Genomic DNA, 12,446 nt, shown 5'->3' with positions numbered 1-12,446 from the left:
TACAAGGTAAGTGAGTAACATTTCATTAAGTGATCTCATTTGCAGAGAAAGATGATTTTGGAATTTTGAAACAAAAACTGCATATGGAGAATTCTGTCCGTGTGCCTCTGGTATTTCTTAAAGCAAGGAGAGACAAGACCATTACAAAAAAAAAAATAAATAAAAAAGTGTCAACAAGGTTGTATGAAATAATGCAGTGTACATGAATGCAAAGCAGAATGAAGTAGGGAACAGGCAGTATATCCTGGCAGAAGTTCTAGCAGAAAATGTTCTAAGATTGTGGGTTTTTTGCTTTTTTTTTCTAGGATGGGATCTTTTTATGCTCCATGTCTCCCAGCAATCAATGTGTTCCGACTCCATACTTCAATGTACCTGCAATGCTGGGCAGTGATGTGCTGCAATGTTCCCCAGGAGAGAGTCTTCAAAGCCTCCAGATCAAACAACTTCTACATGGCCATGTTGCTTTTCATTCTCTTTCTTTCTACACTGCCTGCTGTGTACACCATTGTCTCCATTCCACCGTCTTTTGACTGTGGCCCTTTCAGGTCTTTTGCATTTTACATACGTCTTTTGCTAATGATATGATGTACTGCCTCATCAGTGAATGATCCAGTAATGAAAATAAGCTTCCTTAATAAGTGTTAGCACCTGATATGCTGAATTTTTATTGTGTGGCATTTCTTAGTGTAATGATTCTTGAAGCTGGAATCCAAGAAAGCTGGTTAATGATTTAAAAGAATTTTTTTTTTTTTTGAGTGTAGAACAGAAAATCTTTTCTTTTAGTTAGCTGTAATGTAAACATTTGTTGTTCTTGCTCTAATTAAGCCAGAAATTATTCTTGAGGAGTAGAGCAGTTGCCAGTTACGCCACTGTTGTCTTCTGGCTTGAGCGTGGTGATTTTCAGTAAATGTCAATGTATGCCTTGTAATAGTGACATGATAGAATGTATACTGGTGCTGCAGCTCAAGGTGGTGGTACAATATTTGAGTGCTATGACATCTCTAGCTGACACTATATTTCATGCTCCTTTATTTCCACTGGGATCTCAAGACTTCTGTATTCACTAGTCTTTTCTAAATAGTTAGGTCTGCTTCATGAGTGCAAATGTGTGCTTTCTATTCAAGCTAGTTTAAATATAGCCATACTTTCCATTGGAAAGTTCAGGACCATTTTCAGCATCTTTAATTGGTACTTAGCATGACATATGATTTTAATGAGCACACAATATGTGAAATTCTGATTTTGGTTTATTTTAGTATATTCATTTAGCCACTTGCATTTGTCACAGTGACCTAAAGGGATAATAGTGTGACATTCTGAAGGTTTATTGAGGCATAATCTTGCTTGAATTTTACAGAAGTGATGATAACGAAGCAAATGGTGCAAAGTGAGGTTTCTTATTATTTGAGTCACAGCATAGAGCCTGGCAGCATTCATCCAAGTACTGAAGCAGTTAATGGATGTTTTTATCAATGATTTAGCAATGATCTTGGAAGATTAGAGAGATGCCTGCCTGCTGGAAGCTGTGTTATACACATGAAGTATATGAGAGAAAACCCAGGAAAATATGGACCTGCTACTTCAACTGCATTATATGGGAAAGTTATGGAGATTATTATATAATATAATATAGAAATTATATTTCTAGTGTGAAAGATGCTTACAGAATTTTAAGTTTTAAATAGTGCCAAATAGAGGTTTTTTTGTCCTTTTGCCCAGATTTGGCGTGATATGTTTAATTTATATATGCATGCTCCTGTATTAACATTGCCAAAATATTTTTATTTTTCACATATTTTCACATTTTCTGTTTAATAGTGGGAAAACAAGAATGTTTGAAGTCATATCAGAAACTCTGGAGCATGACTTCCCTTCTTGGTTTGGGAAGGTATTTGGTTATGCCTCTAACCCTGGACTCATCCTACCTTTTATATTACTGATGGTGTACGTATAGAATATTAACTGACATCTTGCTTAATACTTAATGAAAAGTCTGTTCATTTTCTTTTACTCTGAGTTTTTATTGCTTAAGCAGAAGAATTCAAGTCTTCTATTTGGTCATCATTAATGTACTTTTCCACAGACGATGATCTCTTCAGCTTTCTTCTTCTTCTTTTTTTTTTTTTTTTTTTTTAATGGAAAAATCCTAATCAAAATGCAAAGGGCTATGGAATTTGAAGTGTTGTGACCTTGATGAGCTTGTCCAGGAGGTAGAACTACATCTCATAAATCCTTAACAAGTTCAGTACAAAGTTATTAGAATGCTGGTTACCAAGAAGCTGAACTATTTCTTATTAACATTGTGTGTCTGATCTTGAGTGCCAGAGCCCTTCCTTGGTAACAATTGTACTCTTTGAGATGGAATTGAAGGGGGAGAGAGAGTTAGAGAGATATACAATAGAGATGTTCCAGTCACAAGTATATTTCTAAAATTCTCTTATGTTCAATTTCTTGTTATGGATTTTTAATAGGTCTGTAGCAGATAAAGAATAATGAACCTGAATAGTGTTTCTCAAAGACTGTATTGAGTCCTTGATAAAGGTATTTTAAACTAATGCACATATATAAAAATTTTTTTAGCATACTGAACTAAAAGCAAATTCTAGGTACAAATGGACAGGGGCTTACCCTACACTGTGGAACTGCCAGGAACACAATGAGACTACAGAATGGAACAGAAATTGCACAAGGCTTTTACATGAAACAAATGAGATTATGAGATGAAAATTTAGGAAGATTCACTTAGTGCTTCATCCTGTTTAACTCTTAGCTAGAAAAGCAAAGGGACTAAATTGTCCTCTGAACTATACAGTTTGTTCCCACTGAATTATTCTGAGTGCAATTCCTATCTTGCTATGGGACAAGGTGAAAATAAAAATAAAATTTAGGGGGTTGGGGGAAAGAAGGGGAGTGAATAAATAATATATTAAGCAAAATCAGGAAAAGTGGTGAAAATAAGACATGAAGATTATTTGCTACTTACTTCAATAAAAGATTTCCTATCAGAAATCCGTTAATTAAGATAGTAAAAAGTAATAATCCCATAGAGTCATTATGAAAGGAATACAATTCATTAAAAAGTGAAAATTCACTATGTAGTGGTATTATTGTTTAATAGAATGAGGTTGTGATTTAGATCAAAAATTAAAAGTTATGATTTTGGCTATTTCTCTGCCAGTACTTGAGCTTGTCTGTTGTATTAGTTTAAAGACTCTTCTAAATATGGTTTACTCATTTTTAAAGTATGTCATATAAGGTAATTAAATTTCATTGCAAAACTTATTTAACTTTAGTCACTGGAACATGCCTCATAGTGAGGCATAGCCTGATGCAGAATTTACCTTAGCTGCCATATTTATTTCTGTTTTTTAAAACATTATTATTATTATTATTTCCCTTGAGATAAGTATGCCTTCTTCATATTCCATTGTTCAATGTCAAAATACTTGTTCTGATTAGGCCTAATAAATGAGGAAAAATACAGTTTTGGTATTAGCACAACTATAGTTATTGGTATAGGAATTTTGCAAGAATCTTTCTATTTAAACTATTATCTAACAAGATATATTCTTTTTCTTTAAATTTAGCCTGAGTATTTATTATCTTAATGCTACATCCAAGTCCTACAAGGAAGCTAACCTGGAACTTAAAAAGAAACTACAAAGTGTAAGGAATCGGGAATTGTTATTTATTTTTATTACAGTAGTTAGAGAATACATTCAGGTTACTGAAAGATGCCCTCTTTCTCTCTCCATCATTAGCAAGCAGAAGAAAATAAAAGAAGAAATAAACAAAAGGCGCAAAAATCAAATGAACAAGAGGAAAATCCATTTGAGACAGAGCCACCACAGTCAAAGCAAAAAGAAGGCAAGCAAGATGAATCTGCTGCAAATCAAGGTAAATACAGATTTAAATTTCTCAAGATGAGGTATACTTGCACACTGGATCATAGGCTTCTTCTCTACCTTAACTACTCCTTTGCCATAATATCTATAAAAAATATTCACCATACTGCATGACAAGTGTTAGCCAATCCATTTTTCTTTCTTTGGATCATTTAAGAAATACCATAATATCAAGTTCAGTTGCAGTGGGAGAGATTCTGATTTTTCAGTCCCCTCCTGCCAAACCAAAAGTTTGAGGGCTGTGAGGCAAGCAGTTATCAGAGAAGAGCGAGGCAAAAAATAATTGTTAAGAGAAGCCCAGCCTTCTCTTTGTCTGTTATTAACAGCTTGCTTGTATCACTCAAGAGGGGGGATACACACTCCTGGACTTTCCTGTCCTGACTGAGGTACAGAGACTGTCCTGTTTCTACTCTTTTCCTGTCTCATGTCCCTCCAGAGCATGAACTCAGCCTTAGGCTGTACACTACAGCTCAAGCAACCTCCAATCCTGATGTCACCAATCAGTTCACTTGCACTGGTGAGCAACAGGTGCAGTATTGCATTACCCTTGGTTCAATTACTTGACTTAGGGAGTTATCCTCAATGCATTCCAGGAGACTCCTGGATTGCCTGCAGCTCACCATGCTATTTTTCCAGATGTCGGGGTAGTTAAAGTCCCCCAGGAGGACAAGAGCTTGTGATCACAATGCCTGCTGTAGCTGGAGGTAGGACCTCATCAACAGGCTCTGCTTGGTTGGGTGGCCTGTAGTAGACACTGATGCAAAGCTCCCTTTGTTGCGTCAGTCTCTGTCACCCATAGCTTTCAACTTGCTTGTGACTATTCTTTAGAGACAGCTCTTCACATTCTATTCCTTAGATTCTTGAAATAAATTGAACATTATATATCAAGCACATCAAGTATCTCAGACCTGTGGTAAAGAGGCACCGGTGTGGGTGGAGCAGGCAAGGATGATTTTAATTTGCAACTTTGATAGCAGATTTGCTTCCATCCTCTCCTTTCATTTGTATTCTTGCCCCCAGCCTTTCAATTTTTTTCCACAGCCTGATGTGATACAGGCTGCCTTGGGTTTTGTGTTTTTTCCTTCAAATAACCTGTCTGTGCATGGGTAAATAGTGGTTTCCCTGTTCCTTCTGTTCGTCCCCCATGACACCTTTTAATCTATATATTTCATCTTGCAGCCTGGCCACAAGGCAGAGCAGATCTACTTATAGCTCACACAGCTGTTGGAGCTTTGGGCCCTAGACTTTCCATCATATTCTGGAATAGATAATGTGCTACAGATTTTCCCTCAGAGAGATTTTCTGCTCTATATTTTCATTCCTTAACTCTGTTCTCCTAACACATTTCAGATAACAAGAAAGAACAGAGTGGCAATGAAGCAAAAAAAACAGGTCAGCAACAGGAAGGAAGTTCCTCTCAGGCACCACAGCATCCAGGCACTGCCCTGAATGGCCACAATCCACCACAGGGCAGAGGAAACTTTCTTCCCCCACCCATTGCTGTGACTCGGCCACCAGGGCCACGAGGGTATGCAGCACCAGGCTATCTACCTGGGCACCCACGCTTTCCAGGGGTACAGCCAGGAATGCCCAGGGGACCTCCCCACTACAGATAAGGAAGCTGTCTGTCCTTTTCTGGTATGTTATAAGATACAGGACACCAAGGGAGACAGGAGTGATCTTGACTTGCAAAAATACTCCTTGAAGTACAGAACTCTGTTCTGTTTATTATAAATCTTCATCTGCATATTCATGTGCTTCAGTTTTTGTGGGATGGAACTTTCCAGCAGAAAAAAAAATGCATCTGTCTACTTGCTTTTAAAGATATTGCAAAAAAATGTGTTAGCTGTGTCAAAATGTCACAAAACTTAAGGTATGTATTGGAAAATATTATTGGGAAAATAAAAAATATTTTGTATTTTGTTGGTTGTTTTCTTAAAAGCTTGCAAGAGCGTCTCTGATACCATTTTCTTTTCCTCAAACATGTTTGCTGAGAACATAACTTCTTAATGTATTGGAGTCAGCTATATTTAAAAACTGCAAATGGCTTGACCTCTGCAATTGAGTTATGCTTACTCAAAGAGTTCTGATTTTGCATGATGAAACTCTGATCGTTTCAGAAGTTTGGTTATTATCTCTAAAGACTTTGGGAAATTATTCCAGAGGTAAAAGAAAAGCAATATTTTGCTATGAATAAAATTTAACTCCTATTGCAGTACTACTTTTAGCTAATACAGCAATAATGAGTTTTATCAAATTCTGAAAAACTAAATATGAATTAAAATTATAAAGTGGTGAAGAAGTATTTCCTATGCACATATATGCAAATATGAATTTGAGGAATATAGGTAAGACTGTTACTCCATATTTTTCTCCTGATACTTACCAGGATTTTGTTATTGCACAGAGACATTTATTACTGTATAAGAATATACGCTATCGATCTGATCAGTGAATTTATTAGTGTAAATGTGTATTGACATCTAGATCCTTAGTGTGACGGGGTGGTGGAAACACAGGATAGATGCATGTTCATTTGTAAACTGTTGTTACTTATTCCAAAGAGACAGTCGTATTTTTATGTTCTGATTTTATTAAGCTGTCCAGACTTTGGGCTTTGATACTTATTTTAATACTCAGAAGATAAATAACAACTCTACAGTCAATAGACTGTCTTCTGAAAAATAAATGCAATTCTACTGGGGATTTTCGGTATAAAAAGGATCCATTTTGTACCATAGAAAAAAGTTTATCAGAATACCACAAGTCTGTGGTATCCACCCCCTCATGCCCCCCACCCCCCCCAAAAAAAGAAAAAGAAAAAAAAATATATCAATTTAATCAGATTGTGGAACCTATCAAAAAAAGATTTACATAAAACTATAGGGTCTGCATATCACCATAAGACATGGTCAGCCAAATGCAAATTCCAGCTCAAGCAGTCTATAAATCAGTCGCCAGAAGCTAGAAGGATAAACTGAAAAAAAGTTCATTCTATACTTAATTCTTGCACTGATTCTGTAAGCATCTGTTATCAGCTAGTGATAGGACATTAGATCAATCAGATCTTTAGCCAGCGTCAGCATGGCTGCCTTGTGTACAAACACAAAACAGTGCTAATTGAATCAAGAGATAACCGCATTGCAATAAGCACATGAGAAGGTCTTTCCTAGAAGACAAACTGGAATTGCATTGCTACTAACTGAGTGGATAAATGGGTTAAGAGTGGATCCTAAGGAAGGTATGCATCTGGGCTACAGTGATTCTGGTAATTTAAATTACATAAAGTACAGCATTTCATTTCATTTCATCTTTGGAAGACAAGATTTTTAATCTATTTTCAGAAAGTATAGAAATTCAAAGTTTTAAAAATGTGAAATATTCAAATATTAAATCTGAACACACTTTCAGTCCAGAAATACATTAGATTGTAAGCTAAAAGTAAGCCTCAGTACTCTAGGGTTTTGTCTCATCCATGGGTTAAGAACAAGCTTTTTCAAAAAACGAGGAAATGTTTGTCATGAGATGTTAGTTTGAGAATTTTACACCTGCCACAGACATTCATATGAGAAAACACTGAGTTTTCCCTAGAAAAAAGAAGATGCTATCTGCAATCAAGGCCATGCATTACATCCTTGTTTTAGAAAAGGTGGAGAATTTTAAATATTCTTTGTGACATGGTGATCCATACAAAGAAGAAAAGATAGAATAGGTTTTCAAGGTTGCTGAAATAAGTTAGAGTAATAAACTTGTTATGAAGCAGTCTGGTTCCATGAAACACACAGGCCTTAATAAGGATGTCTAGTTCCTTCAGGAGTGAAAAATTTCTGCATGTCTTTTGCTTAGTCTTTAAGTCTGCGGAATTGTTTTGCATCATGAATGGAAAAAAGAGAGTCCACATGCTAAAATTGTTCTGTTACAGTGATAAATATTTTCAACAATATTTTCAACAACAAATGTCTTCTCAGTGTGCATCTGAAAAGGCAGGGATTACCGTGAAATAGCTAACATGAATAACAGTAACAAGGATGGATGTTTCTTATGTCTTGTGACCAGCATCAAGATGCAGTGACAGTAAATAAAATATTTATTCTTGTTCCTTAATGTACCTAAGTGAAGACCTTTACTCACTGTTTTATGAAGCTTTGCTTTCAGTGTTTTCTAGCATAGTTCTATTTAGTTGATTGACATCTTATTAATAAAATAAGATGGATTTAACAGACAAGATCTGATATTATACCTTTCAATATTCAATATTAAATCCACATTTAGGAAAAGATGTTGGTTATTTTTTAAAAGTAACCTGAAAGTGTTTTAAAGTTCATTTCCTTTCTGTAAATCCTTTCTCCAACCCTTCTATATTTTGAGTCTTTGATTCAATTACTTCACCTCCACTTTTTTTTTTTTTTTTTTTTTTAAAGCTGAGCATGTTCAGCTTGGAGATAATAAAGTTTCTGGAAGGCTTTGTTGCAGCCTTTCAGCATCTAAGGGGAACTTATAAACAAGATGGAGATCAACTTATTACATGCTCTAATAATAATAATAGAACGGGGGATAATAATAATAATAGAACAGGGGATAATGATTGTAAATTAAAACAGGAGAGACATCTCCCTAAATTGCAATGATACACAGGAAAATCATGCATCTTGGTTAACAAAACTATGAAAAAGATATTTTTTGTATGACAATAAGTTTTTTTCTTATTACCTAAAGGCTGACTGATAAGACTGTATCATAGATTACATAGATTCTGATGGCAACTTGTATCATATTTGAGTAAAAGCATTCGCTGTTGAGTATTTACTTGTATTTACATTATTAGATTTTAAGTTCATTTAGAGAGCCAAAAGATGTCTGGCTTTAGCAGTAATAATTCATGGAAAAAATAAATATCAGATCCCTAAATGCCCAGGGTGCATCTGAATATCTCTGTCTTGTAGTTCAGTGATCTGAATAATTTATCGTGTTTAGCATTAGATTTGAAAAAGAGTATTTCAGCTGCAATGCAGAGTCACAGAAAGCTGTGAGTCACATCTTGCTGAAATGTTAGCGACAACAACAGCAAAAAATAAATTGTACATTGAACATAACAGCTTATCTGAAGCTTTTTTGTTGTTCTTGGCTGTTGGAAGATATTTCACATCTTTGGTTGGATAATATCACAAGTGCGCACACTAAAAAAATATTGGCTATTTTATTTGGAAGTTGTACAGGCAAGAATTTCCAAACCTTGTGGTTAATTTTAATAAATAAAAGACCTTTAGGTCTTTATTATCATGAGTACATTTACATCATGCAGTAACTAATGATATTTGTAATAAATTCTATTTATCATTTATCTTTTGTCTTTTTTGTCCACCCCTTTCCAACTCTTCATGGCTGCAGGCAGAACTTTCAATACTTCAAAATTTAAAATCACTGTGAGTAACCATAGCATTCTCTCCCTCTCTTGCCTGGAATTAGATTAGAAAAAATAATCCAATATGTAATCTGTAGTCAATAATCTCATATCACTAGAACAGGAATAGATATATTTTAATTGGACAAATTTAAATTACTAAATCTTAGACCAAACAGTTTGCAGTCAATGTAAACTCTCTTCACTAAAGCTGTTAATCAATTTCTTTTTTCTCACTACAAAATTGCGCCTGTGCTCCTTAGAAGTGATCATCTCTGCAAACATAAAGCTATTCTTATGCAGTGAGTTAACAAAAAGAGAGTTAGATGTGTAACAAAACACCAAACCATATTTTAAATCTCAAATAAGGACTGAGTCTCTTTTTTTTTTGTTTTTTTTTTTTGTTGTTGTTTGTTTTTGTTTACTAGATAAAGCCTTTTTAAAAATCTAGATAAATCTTGACTAGATAAACTCTTCAAAAGAAGAAAGAAGTAAATGTTAACAAAAAAAAGAGAAAATTTAGTAAGTTTAAGGAAACACTTTTAAAGTCCTTTCAGAGATTCTCAAGGCATGGGGGCTAAACCTTCAATAAAACAGTGTAACCCACTGTGAGGATGCTATCAAGCTAATATCACAGAATCATGGAACTATTGCAATTGGAAGGGACCTCTAGAGATTATTGATTCCAACTCCCCTGCAAAGCAGGCTCCCTACAGCAGGTTGTATAGGTAGGCAGGGTCTTGAACATCTCAGAGAAGGAGAATTCACAACCTTTCTGGACAGCCTGTTCCAGTGCTCCATCACATTCACTGTGAAGAAGATCTCATCACATTTGTACACTTCCTATGCTTCAGTTTGTGTCTATTTCCACTTGTCCTATTGCCACACAACAATGAAAAGAGTCTGGCCATGTCTCTGCCTCCCACACCTTAGATATTTATGACCATTGATCAGATCCCTTCTCAGTTTTCCTATCTCAAGGGTGAACAGACACAGGTCGCTCAGCCTTTCCTCATAAGGGAGATGCTCCAGATCCTTGATCACCGTCGTGTATTTTCACTGGACTCTTTCCAGGAGATCCCTGTCTTTTTTGTACTGGGAAGCCCAGCACTGGTGAGGCATGGTGAGGGCAGAATAGATTTGGAGGATCTCCTCCCTTGATCTGTTGGCAACACTCCTTTTAATGCACCCATCGACCTCCTTGGCAACCATTGGCTCATGGCCAATCTGTTGTCCACCAGGAGGCCTAGGTCTACCTCCACAGAGCTCATCTCCAGCAGGTCATCCCTCAATCCATACTGGTGCATGCAATTATTCCTCCCCAGATGCAAGACTCTACGCTTGCTCTTGTTAAACCTCATCTGGTTCCTCTCTGTCCAACTCTCCAGCCTATTCAGAACTCACTGAATGGCAACACAGCCTTCTGATTTGTTGGCCATTCCTTTCAGCTTTGTATCATGTCTCGCTCCAATTTATAGGAGGGAGAGGAGGTTCTTTTAATATAACATACCTGGTGTGAGATTAAGAAACAACAGCTCAGATGTTGGCCCAACCAGTTTATTATAAATCCTAATCAGGGAGATGGAGAAGGGAAGGAGAGTGATAGAAAAGATGGGAAAGAAGCAAGAATTGCATGAATCCGGGATAGTCACCACCAGGATCCAGCAGCAGTCCCGTTGCACGACGTTTCAAAGGTCCAAGGCAAAAGCAGCAAGGGGAGAGCAGCAGCAGCATGGCCGGCCTTGGGCAGCAAGGTCTTCTTCATGAGGAATCTGTTGCCAGAAACCAATCTCATGATTGTAAGTCCCCTTTTTATCCTTCTTCTTCTGCCATCATGGCATTCCTGGGCACTTGGGTAAAAGTCGTGTGCAGCACCTCCTGAGATGAACATCTTCCTTGAGATAAGCCCACACAAAAGACTGTTTCCTGGCCATTAAGCACTGTGGCTTATCTCTCTTTTGTGATGCGCCTGGCCTTGTCCATCTGTGTCTCTCAGAAAAAGGATTTCTCAACCCTTGGCCAGGACTTGCTTGGACTTGTTCATCTGTGTTCCCAGCAAGCTTTGAGGCAATGATTAAAAATGTCTCAAAAAGAGACAAAAAGAATAATAATCTCTTACATATCATCAACTTGTTGAGGACGGACACATCAAGGTCACTGATGAAACTGAACAAGACCGGAGCCAGCACTGACCCCCAAGGAACACCGCTAAATACAGGCCTCAAACATCTGCTTTATAAAACTTAGCACTTCAGTGCTTATTCTCTTAGAATATGCAGAGTAGTTTTGTAATAATCAGCAAGAGATTATTTTCCTATTAGCTGAAAGTAAATGAGGTATTTCAAAACCTTTACCTTTCCTTCTGCCTTCCCTTTTGCCCAATGGATGAAGCAAATATATTTTTGGTGTTCTCTTTTTGTGAAAAACACTAATTTCTGGTTTCTTTAAAAAACAAATCACTGAACAAGTGTTCTACAGATTCTGAATTCAGATACAGTCAGTAAATGATGTGTTTAGAAAATCTGCATGCTACATTTGATTAAAGGAATCATATTTAAAACATTCAGGAAAATTTTTAAAACGCCTTGTAAGTCTTGTTTTTCCTTGCAGACAGCTAGTACAAAAAAAACTATACAGCTTCTTAAATGATCTTAAGCTTCAGCTGTAACTAGATTAAAACTACGTAAAGAAGTGTTTTGGTTTTTTTTGTTTGTTTGTTTTTAAATAAGAAGTGTGCTTTTGTCAAAATAAGCCTCAGTCCAGGCTAAAACAACAAAGGAGACTGACAGCTTTGTCTGGGCTGCTGCTGCTCTCATGTGCTGGATTAATCTCACGTGGATAGATATCCTCAGATCATAAGCTGTGCTCTCAATAATTTTGCCTTCTAAGTACTCCTTAGCACTTACTCTTTACTGTCCCCAAGGGACATCTGCTGCACAGTGGAAAGCAAGTATTCTCTTTCATACACACGGGAAAGTGATGTATCATTTAGGAAGTGAGATACTCTGGGCTTGTAAATCACAGTTTTCAGAGAAAATGAATGCTTGAATAGGGTTACTGTAATCAAAAGACAATATAAAAGATAAAATTGCTTCCCCACCACCCCAGCTTCCTTTTAACAATCTTATAGAGTTCTGTGA

At 36.4% G+C, this 12,446-nt stretch overlaps 1 protein-coding gene across 1 annotated transcript in view; it reads left to right on the top strand.

Moving 5' to 3' along the window:
* Positions 1-5,521, top strand: part of TMC1 (transmembrane channel like 1) — a gene marked incomplete at both ends in the record, with an annotated part of 48,998 nt that extends 43,477 nt beyond the window's left edge. Inside the window, 5 exons of the mRNA XM_079548460.1 lie at positions 306-545; positions 1,819-1,944; positions 3,588-3,666; positions 3,762-3,897; positions 5,256-5,521. Of these exons, the coding sequence (XP_079404586.1) occupies positions 306-545; positions 1,819-1,944; positions 3,588-3,666; positions 3,762-3,897; positions 5,256-5,521 (847 nt within the window). The remainder of the gene's footprint in view (positions 1-305; positions 546-1,818; positions 1,945-3,587; positions 3,667-3,761; positions 3,898-5,255) is intronic.
* Positions 5,522-12,446: the final 6,925 nt, after the last annotated feature.

This window comes from Tetrao urogallus (assembly GCF_951394365.1).
Source record: "Tetrao urogallus genome assembly, chromosome: Z".
Taxonomy (NCBI): Eukaryota; Metazoa; Chordata; class Aves; order Galliformes; family Phasianidae; genus Tetrao; species Tetrao urogallus.
This window is presented reverse-complemented; position numbering and strand designations above follow the sequence as displayed.